The sequence below is a fragment of the Carcharodon carcharias genome, chromosome 9, assembly GCF_017639515.1.
Source record: "Carcharodon carcharias isolate sCarCar2 chromosome 9, sCarCar2.pri, whole genome shotgun sequence".
In the NCBI taxonomy this organism is placed as follows: domain Eukaryota; kingdom Metazoa; phylum Chordata; class Chondrichthyes; order Lamniformes; family Lamnidae; genus Carcharodon; species Carcharodon carcharias.
In genome coordinates, this window is record NC_054475.1 from 32,311,435 (window position 1) to 32,332,982 (window position 21,548).

At 44.2% G+C, this 21,548-nt stretch overlaps 1 protein-coding gene across 4 annotated transcripts in view; it reads right to left on the reverse strand.

Moving 5' to 3' along the window:
* The window catches only part of LOC121281849 (mitogen-activated protein kinase 13-like), a 92,810-nt gene that overhangs the window by 16,786 nt on the left and 54,476 nt on the right, over nucleotides 1–21,548 (reverse strand). For all 4 annotated transcript variants that reach the window (XM_041194906.1, XM_041194905.1, XM_041194904.1 and 1 more), the window contains 3 exons: nucleotides 18,484–18,555; nucleotides 9,812–9,891; nucleotides 3,952–4,030 (listed from right to left, as the gene is read on the reverse strand). In XM_041194906.1, the coding sequence (XP_041050840.1) occupies nucleotides 3,952–4,030; nucleotides 9,812–9,891; nucleotides 18,484–18,555 (231 nt within the window). The remainder of the gene's footprint in view (nucleotides 1–3,951; nucleotides 4,031–9,811; nucleotides 9,892–18,483; nucleotides 18,556–21,548) is intronic.

Consider the following 21,548-nt stretch of genomic DNA (forward strand, 5'->3'; position numbering starts at 1 on the left):
GCCAGAAATTGCATCCAGAGTGGGTCAGGCATTTCAATGGGAAAGCTGCAGGTGAGATTTTAATGAGACTCAGGATTTACAATAGCCTGGATTTATTCTTGGCCACAAGGATGAGTTTTAAACCAAAACCAAAACTTACCCACCGAAAAGTGGTCTAGAGTTAAAATTCTCTCCCACTCACTCAGTCAACTTCTCCTGTCTCTGTCTAAACCTCTCTCACCGACTGTCCGAACTTCATTCCTTTAACGGAACTTCTCTTTCTTACTCGATATGAACTGTCCGTCCTTGTTCTTCACCTCCCCTTAACACGTTTATTCACCCAAAGTTCGCTTCACTGTTTCTTTATTCTCAGCTATGGCTCAGTGGTGGCACTCTCACCTCTGTCAGAAGGTTGTGAATTAAGCTACATTCCAGATAGACTAATGCTTCAGTGTTGGACTTTTTTGAAAGGGCCATCTTTCAAATAAACCAAGGTCTCATCTGCACTTTCAAGTAGATGTAAAAGATCTCACGGACATTTGCAGACCACCAGAGGAGTTCACCTGGTGTCCTCACGAATATTTATCCATAAACTACCAGTACCACCAAAACTGATTATTTGATCATTAATTTTACTGCTATTCATGGGACCTTACTGTGCACAAATTGGCTGCTGTTTCTCCTTGTATTAACAGTGACTACACTTCAAAAAGTACTTAATTAGCTGTGAAGCTCTTGAGACGTCCTGAGGTAATATATAAATGCAAGTTCTTCCTTTTGTTCTTCGTCCCCTTTCCTTCACCATTATTTCCCCCCTTCCTCAGTCCTAGAGATGTGGAAGATAGAGGTAGGCTGGGTTGGTGTTATTGGTATTTTAAGATCAAAAGCTGGTGAAGAATATCTGTAAGCCCAGATTTGATCAGAGTCTGAGCCAGGCATTATGGAGTTCATGTGGCTGTTGCTTCTGTTTCACTGCCACTATACTCTTGGTGACTATGTGGATCCTATCCACACTGTTGTTTCCTAGTCATTTCTGCCTCAACTGCTTTTACCTGTTTGAGTTTCCAGGATTTCAGGTGGGTCATTGGGCTTGGATTTGGGGCCATTAAGAGGATCAAGAATGAGAGGGCGCAGATTTAAAGTGATTTGCAAAAGAAGCAGTTCGACGTGAGAAAAAACTTTTTCACACAACGAGTGGTTCAGGTCTGGAATGCGCTGTGTGGAAGTGTGGTGGAGGCAGGTTCAACCGAGGCATTCAAGAGGGCATTAGATGATTATTTGAATAGAAACAATATGCAAGGGTATGGGGAAAAGGTGGGGCAATGGCACTAGGTCATAATGCTCATTTGGAGAGCCGGTGCAGACATGATGGGCCGAACGGCCTCCTTCTGTGCCATTAAGATTCTGTGAGATTCTGTAATTAACAATGCCACTGTTGATGGATTTGGACTAAATGCACTAATTGCAGCAAATGAACAACTCCCAGCCTGGGAATTCAAACAGGTAAAACCAGCTCACCACAACTGTGCAGGCAAACAGAGTGCAGGCGGAGTGCACATTTGCAAAAAAGTGTAAATACATGATCGGATGTTCATCCCTGCTCATTCTCTTGCAGCACAAAAGAAAGCTGCTGTGGCAGTAAAGCATGTGAATAAAGGTATGCTTTCCTTTTGCATTATTATGCATCCACAGCCGTGTGTGTGTGTGTGTGTGTATATGTGTGTGTGTGTGTGTGTGTGTGTGAACAGCAAACAAATGTGCTTCACAACTACGGCTACTGCTCTCAAATTGCTGGTGTAGTATAGCTGTCGGCTTAAATTCAACATGAGAAAGACTTGTAATCTTTCGCAAAATATTGGAACAAAAGCACATTCCAAAACATATCTAAAATACTTTTTAAATGTTTCCCAATAATGCAACACTGAACAAACATTTCTTAATGGCCCCGAACTTCCATGGAGTGGGAATCACCATCGGATTGCCACTCCACTCCTTTTCACTTACCCTAGACTGGAGCTGCACATTTCTCAGCAGTCCCGGGTCAGAAGTCCAGGCGCATTTCTCGCCTAGGCATCCAACCCGGGCTTGCTGAGAAATGTGCAGTGTAGCAGCTCCTGGAGGCCTTCTGTGCAGGACAGGATCGCCAAAGGAAGTGAAGCTGTAAACCAGTAAACTTAAAGGTCCCAGCCACAGACAGGAGAGAAGGTAAGTGTCTAAAGTGAGAAGGATGGGTAAGGAGGTAGCACTGTCCGGGGGGCAGGGGTGTGGGGTGGGGAGTTAAACATTGCTGTGGTTCTAGAGTGCTTTGACACTCCAGCTGATTCACTTAAGAGTTTTGCTGGTTTTATATCTGCTATGAAAATCTCAAGTAAGGGTAAGTTTAGGGCAAACAGACCAAGTCTGCGTGGTTCTGGCCAATCACCAAGCAATCCAGGCAGGTTGAAACCAGCAATAGAAAGTTTTAACTTCCCCTATCAATACCAGTGACGTGCTTACATCAAACTTCCGATGGGTCCTGCATCTATCTTTCGGGGTATCTCCGGTCTCCGACTATTTGGAAACCAGCAAATCTGGGCCAATAATTTCACGGGTCTTTGTACCTTTGGATAACCTGTCATGTATCAATATGGTATGTAAGAATGAAGGAAATTCACTTAAGCACTTCAGCAGCTACTCAACGATAAGTGTCCTGGGATCCCACAGAATAGTTATATTTTACATGTAATCATTGCCTCAGCAATTTACATGTCATGAGTGCAGTAGTTGAGCCATGGATAAGAAATCTAATTTTCTAATTTAATGGTTGAAGTTAAATTCCCATTGCTAAAGATCACACAAATCAGTATTTATAAATGATATTCAAGCTTTGACCATGTGGACTTCATCAAACGCCAAAGGTTTAAAATTGGAAGTGAGTTCAAATGGTTATTCACAGTGGGGGAAAAACAGTTCTTTTAATACTTTAGTAAATGCTAAGAATTGAATTGACTTTATTTATGTGTGAGCTTTATGTTTATGGGGGAGGAGGTGGCAAAGTGGTAATGTCATTGGACTAGTATTCCAGAAGGCCCACAGGTTCAACTCCCACCATGACAATTAGTAGAATTTAAATTCAATTAATAAAAAGCATAAAGCTACTGTCAGAAATAGTGACCATGAAACCATTGTCTATTGTCATGAAAACTCACCTGGTTCACTATTATCCTTTAGGAAAGGAAATCTGCCAACCTTACCTGGTCTGGCCTACATGTGTGTTCAGACCCACAGCAATGTGGTTGACTCTTAACTGCCCTCTGAAATGGCCTAGTAAGCCACTCAGTTGTAGCAAACCACTACAAAGTCTACAAAAAGAAATGAAACCAGACAGACCTAGGTACCAGAAATGATGACAACAAACCCAGCCCAGTCAGCCCCAAAAAGTCCTCCTTACTAACATCTGAAGGCTTGTGCCAAAATTGAGAAAGCAAGCATCAGCTTGACATAGTCATACTCCACTTGCCTGGATAAGTGCAACTCCAACAACACTCAAGGAGCTTGTCAACATCCAGGACAAAGCAGCCTGCTTGATTGGCACCCCATCCACCATCTTAAACATTCACCCCTCCACCGCCACCGCACAGTGGCAGCAGTGTGTACGATCTACAAGATGCACTGCAGCAACTCACCAAGGCTCCTACGACAGCACCTTCCAAACCCGCAATCTCTACCAGGACAAGGGCAGCAAGTGCTTGGGAACACCACCACCTGCAAGTTCCCCTCCAGGTCACACAGCATCCTAACTTGGAACAATATCAAGATCCCTTCATTGCTACTGGGTCAAAATCATGGAACTCCCTTCCCAACACCACATGGACTGCAGCTGTTCATGGCAGCAGCTCACCACCACCTTCTCAAGGGCAATTAGGGATGAGCAATAATTGCTGGCCTAGCCAGTAATGCTCATATCCTGTGAAAGAATTTTTAAAAACTTACCTAAAGGACTGGCATTAGGAAATAGGGAAGTAAAGTCTTTTTTCTTAATGTAGGGTAGAGTTCTGATGTAATGTCGAGCCTAAAAACGAAAATAAATGTCTCAGAGATTGTAGGAAAGCCATAAATTATCTAATTTTATGTTACACTGGAGCCAGCTTGAAATCTATGAACATGGGAATACTCAAATATATGGAACAAATAACAAATGGAGTTGACAGATTGTCAAAGGACAGAGAGAAGACAACTGAGAAAAAAGTTACTAAGGTTGAAATCAACCTTTGGGGGTGAGTATAACCAGAAATATTGATGATTATATTCAGCAAAAAATACAGCAAAATAATTCAACATTTAAAACAGAAAGAAATAGAAGAAAAGTGTGGTATGAAGATATAATACATTAGACATTAGTAAAGCACTGAAGAAGCACAACTTAAGAACATATGGAGACCCATGCATTAAGTATAAATTAAATTGACTCAATCAATTTGAAAGTAACGTGCAAAAGTTTCCCCTTTGGGCACAATAATTGATCTGGGGGAAAATTGCCTTCAAAATTGTGCTGATTTTACAAAGTAATTTTTTTGCACAAGTTTTCACTCAAACTTATTTTCATTTCGCTGAACGTAAAATCTTCCATGAGACAGTGTAATCAAACAGCATTTTAGAGTGTATTTTTAAAAAAAATTTGCATTCACAGAATCACGCAGTGCACAAGAGGCCCTTCGGCCCATCGAGTCTGCACCGAAACGTGAGAAACACCTGACCTACCTACCTAATCCCAATTACCAGCACTTGGCCCATAGCCTTGAATGTTATGACATGCCAAGTGCTCATCCAGGTACTTTTTAAAGGATGAGGCAACCTGCCTCCCCCACCCTCCCAGGCAGTGCATCCCAGACTGTCACCACCCTCTGGGAAAAAAAGGTTTTCCTCACATCCCCCCTAAAACTCCTGCCCCTCACCTTGAACTTGTGACTGACCCTTCAATTAAGGGGAACAGCTGCTCCCTATTCACCCTGTCCATGCCCCTCATAATCTTGTACACCTTGATCAGGTCGCCCCTCAGTCTTCTCTGCTCCAACGAAAACAACACAAGTCAATCCAACCTCTCTTCATAACTTAAATGCTTCATCCCAGGAAACATCCTGGGGAATCTCCTCTGCACCCCCTCTAGTGCAATCACATCCTTCCTATAATGTGGCGACCAGAACTGCACACAGTACTCCAGCTGTGGCCTCACCAAAGTTCTATACAACTACAACATGACCTCGCTACTTTTGTAATCTATGCCTCGATTGATAAAAGCAAGTGTCCCATTTGCCTTTTCCACCACCCCATTAACATGTCCCTTCAGAGATCTATGGACACACATGTCAAGGTCCCTTTGTTCTTCAGAACTTCTTAGTGTCATGCCGTTCATGAATACTTCCTTGTCAAATTACTCCTTCCAAAGTGTATCACCTCACACTTTTCAGGGTCATATTCCATCCGCCACTTATCTACCCATGTGACCTTCCTGTCTATATCTTCCTGTGGCCCAAGACACTCAACCTCACTGTTAACCACCCGGCCAATCTTTGTGTCATCCGCAAACTTACTAATCCTGCCCCACAGTCATCTATGTCGTTTATATAAATGACACATAATAGGAGACCCAGCACAGATCCCTATGGTATGCCACTGGACACTGGCTTCCAGTCACTAAAGCAGCCTTCTGTCATCACCCTCAGTCTCCTACAAATAAGCCAATTTAGAATCCACCTTTTCAAATTACCCTGTATCCCATGTACATTTGCCTTCTTTATAAGTCTCCCATGTGGGACCTTGTGAAAGGCTTTGCTGAAATCCATATAAACTACATCAACTGCACTACTCTCATCTACATGCCTGGTCACCTCCTCAAAAAATTCAATCAAATTTGTTATGCATGACCTCCCTCTGACAAAGCCATGCTGACTATCCCTGATCAAACCTTGCCTCTCCAAGTGGAGATAGATTCTGTCCTTCAGAATTTTCTCTAATAGTTTCTCTACTACTGACGTGAGACTCACTGGTCTGTAGTTCCCTGGCTTATCTCTATAACCCTTCTTAAATAGCGGAACCACATTAGCAGTTCTCCAGTCCTCTGGCACCTCCCCCATGGCCAGAGAGGAATTAAAAATTTGGGTTAGAGCCCCTGCAATTTCCTCCCTTGCCTCCCTCAGCAGTCTGGGACACAAACCATCTGGACCTGGAGATCTGTCCACCTCCAATACCTTGTCACTCCCTATATCAATTTGCTCAAGAACCTCGCAGTCTCTCTCCCCGAGTTCCATACCTTCACCCTCATTCTCTTGGGTGAAGACGGATGTGAAGTATTCATTCAACATTCTAGCGATGTCCTCTGGCTCCACCCATAGATTGCCCCCTTGGTCCCTACTCGTTCCCTGGTTATCCTCTTCCCACTGATATACTTATAGAATATCTTGGTATTTTCCCTACTTTTACCAGCCAGAGCTTTCTCATATCCCCTCTTTGTTCTCCTAATTGCTTTCTTAAGCTCCACCCTGCATTTTCTGTACTCCACTAATGCCTCCACTGATTTGCTCCCCTTGTACCTGCTAAAAGCCTCTCTTTTCCTTCTCATTGTATCCTGAATATCTCTGGTCATCCATGATTCTCTGGGCTTGTTACTCCTTCCTATCACCCTAAAGGGAACATGTTGAGCCTGTACTTTCCCCATTTTCTTTTTGAGCACCCCCCACTGCTCTTCTGTAGATTTCCCCACAAGTAGCTGTTCCCAGTCTACCTTGGCCAGATCCTGCCTTATTTTAACTAAAATCCACTTTCCCCCAATCCAAAACATTTTTTTGCAACTTGTCTATTTTTTTGTCCATAACAAGCCTAAATTGTTCCATGTTGTGGTCGTTATCACTAAAATGCTACCCCACCACCACCTCAGCCACCTATCCGGCTTCATTCCCCAGAATTAGGTCCAGCACTGCGCCGTCCCTTATAGGACCCTCTACTTAAAAAGCTCTCCTGTACACATTTCAAGAAATCCACTCCATCCTGAAGGGGGAGGGTGATCAGGCAAAGGTCATGGTACATGTTGGTACCAATGACATAGGTAGGAAGAGGGATGAGGTCTTGCATCAAGAATTCAGGGAGTTAGGCAGTAGACTAAAAAGCAGGACCTCTTGGGTTGTAATTTCTGGATTACTCCCAGTGCCATGTGCTAACGAGCACAGAAGTAGGAGAATAGCGCAGATGAATACATGGCTTAAGAGTTGGTGCAGGTCCCATCTTCCCCAGAAACAGTCCCTTGATCCAGGAATCTAAAACCCTCCCTCCTGCACCAACTCTTAAGCCACGTATTCATCTGCGCTTTTCACCTATTTCTGTGCTCGCTAACACGTGGCACTGGGAGTAATCCAGAGATTACAACCCGAGAGGTCCTGCTTTTTGGTCTACTGCCTAACTCCTTGAATTCTTGATTTAAGACCTCATCCCTCTTTCCACCTATGTCATTAGTACCAACATGTACCATGACCTTTGCCTGATCACCCTCCCCCTTCACGATGCCCTGCAGCCATTCAGTGACATCCCAGACCCTGGCACTAGGGAGGCAACACACCACCCTGGAGTCATGTTGACGGCCACAGTAGCGCCTATCTGTTCCCCTGCCTATAGTATCCCCTATTACTATTGTTCTTCCTCCCTTCCTCCCTTCCTGTACAGACAGGTTGCTTGTGGTGCCATGTCTATCCCAATTAATGTTGGGAAAGTTGAAATCACCTAATATAATTACCCTACTGTTATTGTTTTTATGCACCTCTGCAAATTGTGCACATATTTGCTCTTCAATTTCCTACTGACAATCTGGGGGTCTATAATAAACAACTAACAATGTGGAAACCCCTTTTTTAATCCTAAACTCTACCCACAAAGCTTCATTTGATGCTCCCTCCAAGATATCATCTCTCCTTACTGCAGTAACTGACTCCTTAACTAATAATGCAATGTCTCCTCCTCTTTTACCCCCTTCCCTGTCTCGCCTGAAGATTCTATATCCCGGAATGTTGAGCTGCCAATCCTGCCCGTCCCTCAGCCACATCTCTGTGATGGCTACTATATCACAATTCCACGTATCAATCCTCACCCTTAACTCATCCATTTTACCTGTAATACTCCTGGCATTAAAGTAGAGGCCATCCAGCCTTGCTTTACTCCCTTGAAACTTAATGCAGCTGTACTCCTTCTGACTTGATTGTTTTATTGTATTATGATGTGTCCCTATTCTGCTAACATTCTGTGTCCCCTCTCCCTGCCAAATTAGTTTAAACTCCTCCCAACAGCACCAGCAAACCCACCCGCAAGGATGTTAGTCCCGCTCTGGTTCAGATGTAGACCATCCTGCTTGTACAGGTCCCATCTTCCCCAGAAACAGTCCCAGTGATCCAGGAATCTAAAACCCTCCCTCCTGCATCAACTCTTAAGCCATGTATTCATCTGCGCTATTCTCCTATTTCTGTGCTCGCTAGCACGTGGCACTGGGAGTAATCCAGAGATTACAACCCGAGAGGTCCTGCTTTTTAGTCTACTGCCTAACTCCCTGAATTCTTGATGCAAGACCTCATCCCTCTTTCTACCTATGTCATTGGTACCAACATGTACCATGACCTTTGCCTGATCACCCTCCCCCTTCACGATGCCCTGCAGCCATTCAGTGACATCCCAGACCCTGGCACTAGAGAGGCAACACACCACCCTGGAGTCATGTTGACAGCCACAGTAGCGCCTATCTGTTCCCCTGTCTATAGTATCCCCTATTACTATTGTTCTTCCTCTCTTCCTCCCCTCCTGTACAGACAGGCTGCTTGTGGTGCCAGAAGCTTGGCTCTGTCTGCACACCCTGGAGGAACCAGCCCCCAAAATGGAATACTGATTTGCGAGCAGGACCCCAGGGGATTCCTGAACTGCCTGCCTGTTTCTCTTGGACTGCCTGGTGGTCACCCATTCCCTTCCTTCCTCAATTAGAAGTAATTTATTGATATTTGTATATCAACCTGCTCAATTTGATCAATATAGCTGATAAAAAGTACATCACAAAAAGTAAGCATTTTTAATCAGACTATTTAGTTTACCAGCTATGAATATCCCAATTTTAAATAACTGAAATAGAATTTTAAAAGCTATACAGAAGCATTTACTAGGTATATTGGTGTACAATAGTCAGTTCCTTTGTGAATTAAAAAGTTAACACTTAAAAGCTTTGAACAGATGCCGGTTAGTGCCTTTGTGCCTAACGGCATAATTTCAAGAGCCTCTTTGAAGTCTCACAGACAGGCACAATTGATGGAAACTTGCCAGGGTGAGTAATTCAATCTGGGGCATGGCCAGTTTTGTAGGTGGGGCTGGCTTCCAGCAACAAGTTTTTAAATTGGTGCAAAAGATTGTGGGAAGTGGATTTGGCTGGACATAAGTTGCCCTTGAAATTCTAAGATTTTTTGTATGATTGGGCCAATTTTGGAGGAATTTCGCTGAAAGTATGTGTGTAAACTAACAAACTCCAGATCCTTATGTAGTGGTTGATGTTTAGAAATTAGGAGGTCTGGGGAGGAGGGTGCAGATGGGGAAGAGGGGAAGTTCAAAGTCTAACCTTGCAATTCTTAATAGAAACACACAGACAAACATATAAGTGGCTCTGTTTAAACCAAATGCTAAAGCACTCTGCATAATTATTATAGTGTGCCCTTAAAAATCAAGAGAAAATGTGTAAAAGACATTAATAATGGGATGAAGTATTTCAAAATGTAAATGCACTATATCAAACTGAATGCCATGTGCAGTTTGTAAAATCACTAAAACGTTGCATTACCTCAATGCTGTCTAATTTTTGAATGAAGTCAGTACCAGGAGTTCCTGTTATTTTCATAATCTGTGCTAGCTGATCAAGGTCTAGCTCTTTTGGTCAAGAATCAATTACTGGTATTAAAACAAGCAACTATCAGATACTTAATTTGTCCATAATTATTAACAGAAGTAGGTCAAATAAAATTATTCTAATAAAAACAAAAAAACTGTGGATGCTGGAAATCCAAAACAAAAACAGAATTACCTGGAAAAACTCAGCAGGTTTGGCAGCATCGGCGGAGAAGAAAAGAGTTGACGTTTCGAGTCCTCATGACCCTTCAACCGAACTGAGTGAATCCAAGAAAGGGGTGAAATATAAGCTGGTTTAAGGTGTGTGTGTGTATGTGTGTGGTGGGGGGGGGTGGGCGGGGGGGGGGAGGTTTGGGTGGGGGGAGAGAAGTGGAGGGGGTTGGTGTGGTTGTAGGGACAAACAAGCAGTGATAGAAACAGATCATCAAAAGATGTCACAGACAACAGAACAAAAGAACACATAGGTGTTAAAGTTGGTGATATTATCTAAACAAATGTGCTAATTAAGAATGGATGGTACGGCACTCAAGGTATAGCTCTAGTGGGGGTGGGGGGAGCATAATAGATTTAAAAATAATGGAAATAGGTGAGAAAAGAAAAATCTATATAATTTATTGGAAAAAACAAAAGGAAGGGGGAAGAAACAGAAAGGGGGTGAGGATGGAGGAGGGAGCTCAAGACCTAAAGTTGTTGAATTCAATATTCAGTCTGGAAGGCTGTAAAGTGCCTAGTCAGAAGATGAGGTGTTGTTCCTCCAGTTTGCGTTGGGCTTCACTGGAACAATGCAGCAAACCAAGGACAGACATGTGGGCAAGAGAGCAGGGTGGAGTGTTAAAATGGCAAGCGACAGGGAGGTTTGGGTCATTCTTGTGGACAGTCTGCAGGTGTTCTGCAAAGCGGTCGCCCAGTTTACGTTTGGTCTCTCCAATGTGGAGGAGACCACATTGGGAGCAACGAATGCAGTAGACTAAGTTGGGGGAAATGCAAGTGAAATGCTGCTTCACTTGAAAGGAGTGTTTGGGCCCTTGGATGGTAAGGAAAGAGGAACTGAAGGGGCAGGTATTACATCTTTTGTGTGGGCATGGGGTGGTGCCATAGGAGGGGGTTGAGGAGTAGGAGGTGATGGAGGAGTGGACCAGGGTGTCCCGGAGGGAACGATCCCTTTGGAATGCCGATAGGGGGGGTGAAGGGAAGATGTGTTTGGTGGTGGCATCATGCTGGAGTTGGCGGAAATGGCGGAGGATGATCCTTTGAATGCGGAGGTTGGTGGGGTGATAAGTGAGGACAAGGGGGACCCTATCATGTTTCTGGGAGGGAGGAGAAGGCGTGAGGGCAGATGTGTGGGAGATGGGCCGGACACGGTTGAGGGCCCTGTCAACGACCGTGGGTGGAAAACCTTGGTTAAGGAAGAAGGAGGACATGTCAGAGGAACTGTTTTTGAAGGTAGCATCATCGGAACAGATGCGACAGAGGCGAAGGAACTGAGAGAATGGGATGGAGTCCTTACAGGAAGCGGGGTGTGAGGAGCTGTAGTCGAGGTAGCTGTGGGAGTCGGTAGATTTGTAATGGATATTGGTGGACAGTCTATCACCAGAGATTGAGACAGAGAGGTCAAGGAAGGGAAGGGAAGTGTCAGAGATGGGCCTCGTGAAAATGATGGAGGGGTGGAGATTGGAGGCAAAATTATTAAATTTTTCCAAGTCCCGACGAGAGCATGAAGCAGCACCGAAGTAATCATCGATGTACCGGAGAAAGAGTTGTGGAAGGGGCCGGAGTAGGACTGGAATAAGCAATGTTCCACATACCCCATAAAGAGACAGGCATAGCTGGGGCCCATGCGGGTACCCATAGCCACACCTTTTATTTGGAGGAAGTGAGAGGAGTTGAAGGAGAAATTGTTCAGTGTGAGAACAGGTTCAGCCAGACGGAGGAGATTAGTGGTAGATGGGGATTGTTTGGGCCTCTGTTCGAGGAGAAGGTAAGGGCCCTCAGACCATCCTGGTGAGGGATGGAGGTGTAGAGGGATTGGACGTCCATGGTGAAGAGGAAGCGATTGGGGCCAGGGAACTGGAAATTGTTGATGTGACGTAAGGTGTCAGAGGAATCACAGATGTAGGTGGGAATGGTCTGGACAAGGGGAGAGAGAAGGGAGTCAAGATAACGAGAAATGAGTTCTGTGGGGCAGGAGCAAGCTGAGACGATCGGTCTACCAGGACAGTTCTGTTTGTGGATTTTGGGTAGGAGGTAGAAGCGGGCCGTCCGAGGTTGGGTGACTATCAGGTTGGAAGCTGTGGGAGGACGATCCCCAAAGGAGATGAGGTCAGTGACAGTCCTGGAAACAATGGCTTGATGTTCAGTGGTGGGGTCATGGTCCAGGGAGAGGTAGGAGGAAGTGTCTGTGAGTTGACACTCAGTTTCGCGAGGTAGAGGTCAGTGCGCCAGACAACAACAGCACCACCCTTGTCAGCGGGTTTGATGACAATGTCAGGGTTGGACCTGAGAGAATGGAGTGCAGTAAGTTTAGAGAGAGAGAGATTAGAATGGGTGAGAGGAGCAGAGAAATTGAGACGACTAATGTCACGCCGACAGTTCTCAATGAAAAGATCAAGAGAAGGTAAGAATCCAGAGGGAGGGGTCCAGGTGGAGGAAGAATATTGGAGGTGGGTGAAAGGATCCATTGAACGGGGAGAGGACTCCTGCCCAAAGAAGTGAGCCCGGAGACGAAGACGGCGGAAGAAGAGTTCAGCATCGTGCCGAGCCCGAAATTCATTGAGGGAAGGGCATAAGGGTATGAAACTAAGTCCTTTGCTGAGCACTGAACGTTCAGCATCAGAGAGGGGAAGGTCAGGGGGTATAGTGAATACATGGCTGGGGCTGAGATTGGAAGATGGGGTGGGGACGGAGGGACAGGCAGGGGTGGAGGGTCCTAGATGGGTGATGGTGTTGATGAGTTGTTGGAGCTTGTGTTTCTTAGCACTTGAGAGAAAGAGAAAAAGTTTCTTGTTGAGGCGTCGGATGAGACGAAGAATAAAATGAAACTGGGGGCACGCGCAGCTTTGAGAAAGGGTACGGCGGTGCTGCTGGAGGGAGAGGTCGAGTGTGTTCATATGGTAGCGCATGGCACTGAGTGTGGATCTCAGAATGTGACGGGAACTGCAGTCCGAGAAACGTTTTATGTCCCGGAGACACCTGTAATCCTGGGTGGGTTCGAAACATGAGGGGTGGAATTTCAGTTGAAATCCAAGTGGGGTAAGTCGGAGACGGAGACAGTCACTGAGAAAGGAGATATGGCTGTGAAAGCGGGTTTTAGTAAACACCTTGTCAAATACCAGGAGAGAAATGGAAAGCAAGGCAAAAGAGAGATACGGAAATCTTGTCGCAGAGACAAACAGAACTTTTTCAAGGAGGTAGGCATTTCTTGAAGAGCAGTGGCAGTCAATTAAATACAGAGATAAAAACAAAAAAACTGCGGATGCTGGAAATCCAAAACAAAAACAGAATTACCTGGAAAAACTCAGCAGGTCTGGCAGCATCAGCGGAGAAGAAAAGAGTTGACGTTTCGAGTCCTCATGACCCTTCGACCGAACTGAGTGAATCCAAGAAAGGGGTGAAATATAAGCTAGTTTAAGGTGTGTGTGGGGGGGGGGTTTGGGTGGGGGGAGAGAAGTGGAGGGGGTTGGTGTGGTTGTAGGGACAAACAAGCAGTGATAGAAGCAGATCATCAAAAGATGTCGCAGACAACAGAACAAATGAACACATAGGTGTTAAAGTTGGTGATATTATCTAAACGAATGTGCTAATTAAGAATGGATGGTAGGGCACTCAAGGTATAGCTCTAGCGGGGGTGGGGGGAGCATAAAAGATTTAAAAATATTTAAAAATAATGGAAATAGGTGGGAAAAGAAAAATCTATATAATTTATTGGAAAAAACAAAAGCCGCCTTTGGGCAGTAGTCCTCTCCCCGTTCAACGGATCCTTTCACCCATCTCCAATATTCTCCCTCCACCTGGACCCCTCTCTTGGATTCTTACCTTCTCCTGATCTTTTCATTGAGAACTGTCGGCGTGACATTAGTCGTCTCAATTTCTCTGCTCCTCTCACCCATTCTAATCTCTCTCTCTGAACTTACTGCACTCCATTCTCTCAGGTCCAACCCTGACATTGTCATCAAACCCGCTGACAAGGGTGGTGCTGTTGTTGTCTGGCGCACTGACCTCTACCTCGCGAAACTGAGCGTCAACTCGCAGACACTTCCTCCTACCTCTCCCTGGACCATGACCCCACCACTGAACATCAAGCCATTGTTTCCAGGACTGTCACTGACCTCATCTCCTCTGGCGATCTTCCTCCCACAGCTTCCAACCTGATAGTCGCCCAAACCCGGACAGCCCGCTTCTACCTCCTACCCAAAATCCACAAACAGAACTGTCCTGGTAGACTGATCGTCTCAGCTTGCTCCTGCCGCACAGAACTCATTTCTCGTTATCTTGACTCCCTTCTCTCTCCCCTTGTCCAGTCCCTTCCCACCTACATCCGTGGTTCCTCTGACACCTTACGTCACATCAACAATTTCCAGTTCCCTGGCCCCAACCGCTTCCTCTTCACCATGGACGTCCAATCCCTCTACACCTCCATCCCCCACCAGGATGGTCTGAGGGCTCTTAGCTTCTTCCTCGAACAGAGGCCCGAACAATTCCCATACTCTCCTCCGTCTGGCTGAACCTGTTCTCACACTGAACAATTTCTCCTTCAACTCCTCTCACTTCCTCCAAATAAAAGGTGTGGCTATGGGTACCCGCATGGGCCCCAGCTATGCCTGTCACTTTATGGGGTATGTGGAACATTCCTTGTTCCAGTCCTACTCTGGCCCCCTTCCACAAATCTTTCTCCGGTACATCGATGATTACTTCGGTGCCGCTTCATGCTCTCGTCAGGACTTGGAAAAATTTATTAATTTTGCTTCCAATCTCCACCCCTCCATCATTTTCACGTGGTCCGTCTCTGACACTTCCCTTCCCTTCCTTGACCTCTCTGTCTCAATCTCTGGTGATAGACTGTCCACCAATATCCATTACAAACCCACTGACTCCCACAGCTACCTCGACTACAGCTCCTCACACCCTGCTTCCTGTAAGGACTCCATCCCATTCTCTCAGTTCCTTCGCCTCCGTCACATCTGTTTCGATGATGCTACCTTCAAAAACAGTTCCTCTGACATGTCCTCCTTCTTCCTTAACCAAGGTTTTCCACCCACGGTCGTTGACAGGGCCCTCAACCGTGTCCGGCCCATCTCCCGCACATCCGCCCTCACACCTTCTCCTCCCTCCCAGAACCATGATAGGGTCCCCTTTGTCCTCACATCATCCCACCAGCCTCCGCATTCAAAGGATCATCCTCTGCCATTTCCGCCAACTCCAGCATGATGCCACCACCAAACACATCTTCCCTTCACCCCCCCCTATTGGCATTCCATAGGGATCGTTCCCTCCGGGACACCCTGATCCACTCCTCCATCACCTCCTACTCCTCAACCCCCTCCTATGGCACCATCCCATGCCCACACAAAAGATGTAACACCTGCCCCTTCACTTCCTCTCTCCTCACCGTCCAAGGGCCCAAACACTCCTTTCAAGTGAAGCAGCATTTCACTTGCATTTCCCCCAACTTAGTCTACTGCATTCGTTGCTCCCATTGTGGTCTCCTCCACATTGGAGAGACCAAACGTAAACTGGGTGACCGCTTTGCAGAACACCTGTGGTCTGTCCGCAAGAATGACCCAAACCTCCCTGTCGCTTGCCATTTTAACACTCCACCCTGCTCTCTTGCCCACATGTCTGTCCTTGGCTTGCTGCATTGTTCCAGTGAAGCCCAATGCAAACTGGAGGAACAACACCTCGTCTTCCGACTAGGCACTTTACAGCCTTCCGGACTGAATATTGAATTCAACAACTTTAGGTCTTGAGCTCCCTCCTCCATCCCCACCCCCTTTCTGTTTCTTCCCCCTGCCTTTTGTTTTTTCCAATAAATTATATAGATTTTTCTTTTCCCACCTATTTCCATTATTTTTATATATTTTTAAATCTTTTATGCTCCCCCCACCCCCACTAGAGCTATACCTTGAGTGCCCTTCCATCCATTCTTAATTAGCATATTCATTTAGATAATATCACCAACTTTAACACCTATGTGTTCTTTTGTTCTGTTGTTTGTGACATCTTTTGATGATCTGTTTCTATCACTGCTTGTTTGTCCCTACAACCACACCACCCCCCTCCACTTCTCTCCCCCCACCCAAGGCCCCCTCCCCCCCACACACACACACCTTAAACCAGCTTATATTTCACCCCTTTCTTGGATTCACTCAGTTCGGTTGAAGGGTCATGAGGACTCGAAACGTCAACTCTTTTCTTCTCCGCTGATGCTGCCAGACCTGCTGAGTTTTTCCAGAAAATTATTCTAATTTCTGGCATACAACACATTTACTGTAGTATTTAATAAAGAGACTGAATCACAAATGGGACTAATCTGCCTAAAAAAATCTTTTGCAAAAAATAAACATCCAAATTAAATAAAGTGCTTGAATCAATAAGAAACACAAGATGTACTGCTAGGAAATAAAAACAATTTAATAAGTTATATTTATAGTTGTGGGTGTTAGGGATGAATTTTAGGTTTAAAGTTTAAGTTTGTATTTCTGTATTTGTGTTGAAAAAAAGTCAAGTTGAGTTTTAGTTTCACTATAAAAGATGCCTGCATTTCTTTGAGTTTTATGACTCTTAGGGAGAAGTTAAAGCAAATGAGTAAAAAAAAACTGTGCTGTTGCCTAGCAACAGGGGTCCAGTGAGGCAGGACCCACCCACCCACACAGAAAAAACAACAGTTTGTGTTCAGTTGGAAGAAGGTGCCAGAACAGGCAGGACATGAAAAGAGATAGATGGCAAGCTCCAAGCTAATGAAGAAAATAATTCAATCTGATCCCAAGGCCAAGGAGTGAGACAGAAATAGGAGAAAGTCCCAAGAAGACCTTCTAATCAAAGGATGGACAGGGACCTTGATAAGGTCCTGTTAGATGAAGTTAAGAGTGAGGAGCAGACAAAAGCTCCAAGCTTCAAGCTTGAAGAGAAGAAAAGCTGCAGGAAGCAGATTTAAAGCAAAACAGCTTGTGAGAAATCAGAAGGTGTAAAGAGACAATTGAAGGGCTGTAACTCTTTATGGACATGTGAAGCAATGGTGTACTGTTGGCATGGCTGAACATCTGAGAGAGAGTGCATGGAAGGAAGTTTGAATGCATGTGGTGACCCACGGGAGATGAACATTGGAAGCAGAGTTCGTAACCCTGGAGGTGGACCCTTGCGCAAGACGTCTGAGAGAAAGCGTCAGTTTGGGGAAAGATTCCAAGGCAAATTCTTGGAGAGTAGAGATTGGAAACCCTCTTGTGAAAGATCGAGTTTAGTGAGACTGGTCGGGTCGTGGCATGACAAGTGTCTGGGATGGGGGGGTGGTTGAGGAGTGATCCATAGCATCTGTTTGAGGTGACATCTGTCACTTGTATTCAGAGTGTGGGGTGTGTCTGACCACAGATTGCCTATTGGTTTATATGAACTGTGTACTTACTGTGAATATTAGAGTTTAAGATAGGCTTTTGTAACTAGCATAAAGGTATAGGTGTGGGCGAAGGAGTAATGTAATATCGTTCATCTTTTTTTCTTTAATAAATATTTTATTCTTTTGTTATAAGTTCATCAGCTGATTTCTGTGACTCTGTTCAGTAGCTACTCTGCACAAAACAAAAAAATAAAAGTTAGGATCTATCAAGCCGGGTTCCAACCTGGGATCAGGCTTGTCCAGGGGTAATCTCAGCTGGGATCATAATAGTACAGAAAACAATTAATCTAATGTGAAGAAATGGGATACAGAAAATAATTAACAGTGGAATCAGAAAACACCTTCCACAAGTCCAAAAGCCAATTGGCTACATATTTCTCAGTGTTTCTCACATTATTGCGTTCCCAAGTTGATAACAATTTTCAGTTCCAATTTATACCACTCATCTGCAGAAATCATGGACTTGTGTTCAACTATGAGGTTCCATGATTCTGAAGAAAAATAGAGTAAGACTACCTACACCAGGAATTCTTACCCCACTTTGCTCCAATGTCTGATTTGTTGCTGATTCAGATTCAGGCTGTATTTACACTTTAATTGTAGCATTGGTACAGAGCAAAGTTTGTTTTCATCAACCCAACAGTTGTAGTGTAAATGTGCGTTAAGCAGTCACTCTTCATGTGTGGGTTTAGACAAAGAGTGAATGGCTACTTAACTGCAGGAGACAGTACTGTCAAGCCAAGCTGTCCCCATCACACATCTACATCTACACATGTGCACCATTCAGCAGGAATCAATGGACAGCAATCTAGTGGAGGAGTACTGGCTAATTTGTTCCTTCCCTACCCAGGGACATTGACAAAAATTGTTCCACCCTTATTATAGACCTAGCTGGGATCACCTAAATCAGCATAGGTTAGATATTTGAATCTGTACCTTCTAGATCTGTATGGCTTACACTAGGTATATGAGTTACATCACCAGTGTTGGATAAAGGATACAGTCTTTTCCTTTGAACAGTATCTTGCCAGTGATCATTTCAGCAAAAATACAACCAATAGACCAAATATCAACTGAAATTGAAAACAAAAAGGGGGAAAGCTGTCATCTACATTCCTTACAAAATAAACAAAATATTGTACTGTGTTTTGGACCACATGTTGCATCCTGATACTTCAACCAAAGTTAAGGTTAATGAAGAATATATAATCTAATATAAATATGGGCCCAAATCTTCCGTTCTCCAGATCGTCGGAGATCGGACACATGACAGAGATGCACATCAGGACCGTGTGGAAGTCCTGATGCATGGACCTACATGGGAATTGCCTGGAAAGTTTCAATTTCCAATGGGCAATTCCCTGCTGCTTGGACTCTCTGAAAATTTCGGTCTCTGAGCTAGAGACAGAGACTTCGGACAGTTCCTCAGTACTTGCCTGGAGAGTTACCCAGGAAATGTTAGACAGATTAAAACCTAACATCTGGGTAGGTACACAACTGGCCCCTGAATCACTCACACTGACCCAACTACCCCCAGGCCACCCAACTACCTCCCTGGCAACCTGATTACCCTCCAAAGCCTAGGTCAGCCCCCCCAACCTCGCCTCCAGCCCAACCTGACCTGACTAACCTCCCGACCACCCAGCTATCCTCCCGAGCCGACTACCCCCTCATCTACCTACTACCTCACCTAACTACTCATTTACCTATCCGCCCTACCATCTTATCCATTAACATTCATCCACTCATTCATTCACTAACATTCACGCTGGACCTTTAAACTTATCAAATGACAACTGATGCCATAAAAATAGGGCGTTTCCTGTCTTCCCCCAACTCTACTCCGCTTTGAGGGGGCTCTCTGAGGGATGCTGTGCTCACATTTCTGGAAAAGCCAGGCTTGGAAGGTCCTGGAAGAAATGTGGTGCAGCATCGAGTCGGGGGAATTTTCAAGTGGACTGGCAATCCGACAATGATTGCTGCTCTTCAGAAGATCTGGGCCATGTACTTTTTAATACCATTACAACGATACAATAAAAGATAACAACAATTTTTTATTTAATTGCAGAAATTAAAAATCATCATTTTACAAAACAAAACATATGAATGTGAGAAATCTGTGAACAGAAGAGCTTTATACCCAAACAAAGCTCATAGACTACTCCCCTGGTTCTCCTTCCATGTTCTACCTTCCAGAAAGTTGAGGCAATCCAAAACATTGCTGCCTACGCCCCAACTCACAGCAAGTCCTGTGCATCTATCATCCCTGTGCTCACTGATTAGCTCCCGGTTAAGCAACAATATGGATCCAGCTAAGCTGTGATGTGTGTCCACATACTAAGGGATGAATTTTCCTTCATTGGCAGATTTTCTTCAGGAACCTTCATTATATATTCATAGTGGGCTCCAGGCACAATTAGTGCCCTTTATGGACTGGATACTTCTGGAGGGACCAGGAAATGCTTAACATTCAGTTGTTAAAACAAGTTCCACAGGAATCGACCCACATTCTAAGGGGAACTTGGGATGGAGAATTAAATGCTGCCTTGCCAGGGTCGATTACATCCTAAAAATTTTTATATTTTTTAAAAAAACACAGGTTGCTCTAGCAGGGTACTGCAGCATATCGCAAGTGTGTTATTTTCTTTGTTTTATCTGCCTGCCAGTCATATAAATGAATATTTAAAAAAAACTGGCATCCTATACCCAAAAGAATTTAGTTGGGGGTCCATGATGTGGTTAATGGATCTGTCACAAACACCCGCAGCAACCGTTTGTTATTGGTTCTATAAGTCTGCATTACATTACTGCAGCGAATGAGTGCAGCGAATTTTATCTAAGAATCAAACAGGATATGGAATAAAATAGCCAAGGGGACAAAAGGATGAATCAAATGAAGACAGGTGACACTACATCTGTAGTATAAAATGGCAATATTCCCAACGCTGATTACTGAAAAATGACAGAAATACCAGGAACTGAGCATTTTAAGGCATCGAGAGCCATAAAGTCTTAAATGTAACATAATTTTGCTTACTGTGTGCATCACTGAGCCACTGAATCTTAATTTTATGGCTCATGGGCCATAAAACATTTTTATTAGTAGGACACACACTCCCCACCCCCACAAATTTAACCTTCTGTTCACTAGTTTAGTTACATTTTGCTAATAAACTTTGTTCACAGTCAGCAGCTAATTCAATTTCAAATAATTTTAATAGCATTACAGAATGCCATATATACCTTAATAAAAAATATAATTTATTTTTGAATTACAGAAATAAAACTCATCATTTTACAATAACGAATTCTACCAATGCTAGAAATCTGTAAACAGAAGGGCTTCACACCTAAGTTATTACACCGTCTTTTGTTCATAGACTTGACTATTCCAACACACTCCAGGCTGACATTCCACTTTCTTAGCTTGTGATCTGAAAATCTGCAGCCCATAACTAACTCGCAACAAATCCTGTTTGTTCTTGACTGCTCTGTTCGCTGACAAACATTGGCTCCAGGGTAAGCAACACCTCGATTTTAAAATTTCAGACTTATTTTCAAATCGCTCCATAGCCTTGCCCCTCCCCATCTTTGTAACCTCCTCCAACCCTACAATCCTCTGAGATATCTGTGCTCCTCTAATTCTAGCCTGTTGAGAATTCCTGATTTTCATCATTTCAGCATTGGTGGTCATGTTTTCAGCTGCCAAGACCCTAAGCCCAGAAACGCCCTCCCAAAATATCACCACTTCTCCTTAAAACATGCCTCTTTGATCAAATTTTTGCTCACCTTTCCTAATATCTCCTTATGTGGCTCGGTATCAAATGTCGTTTGGAAACACTTCTGTGAAGCGCCTCAAGATGTTTATTACATTAAAGGTGCTATTTCAATGTAAATTTTTGTAGTAATTTGTGTTTACATATGATGACTAACCTACTATGTATTTCCGGCACTTTCTATATTTAGTTCTTATCTTATCTCAATGTGCTTTAAACATTTATACAAAATAAGCTTCACTCATGCCATAACAGAAATACTGTGACCTGGGAATAAATTACTTTTTGCA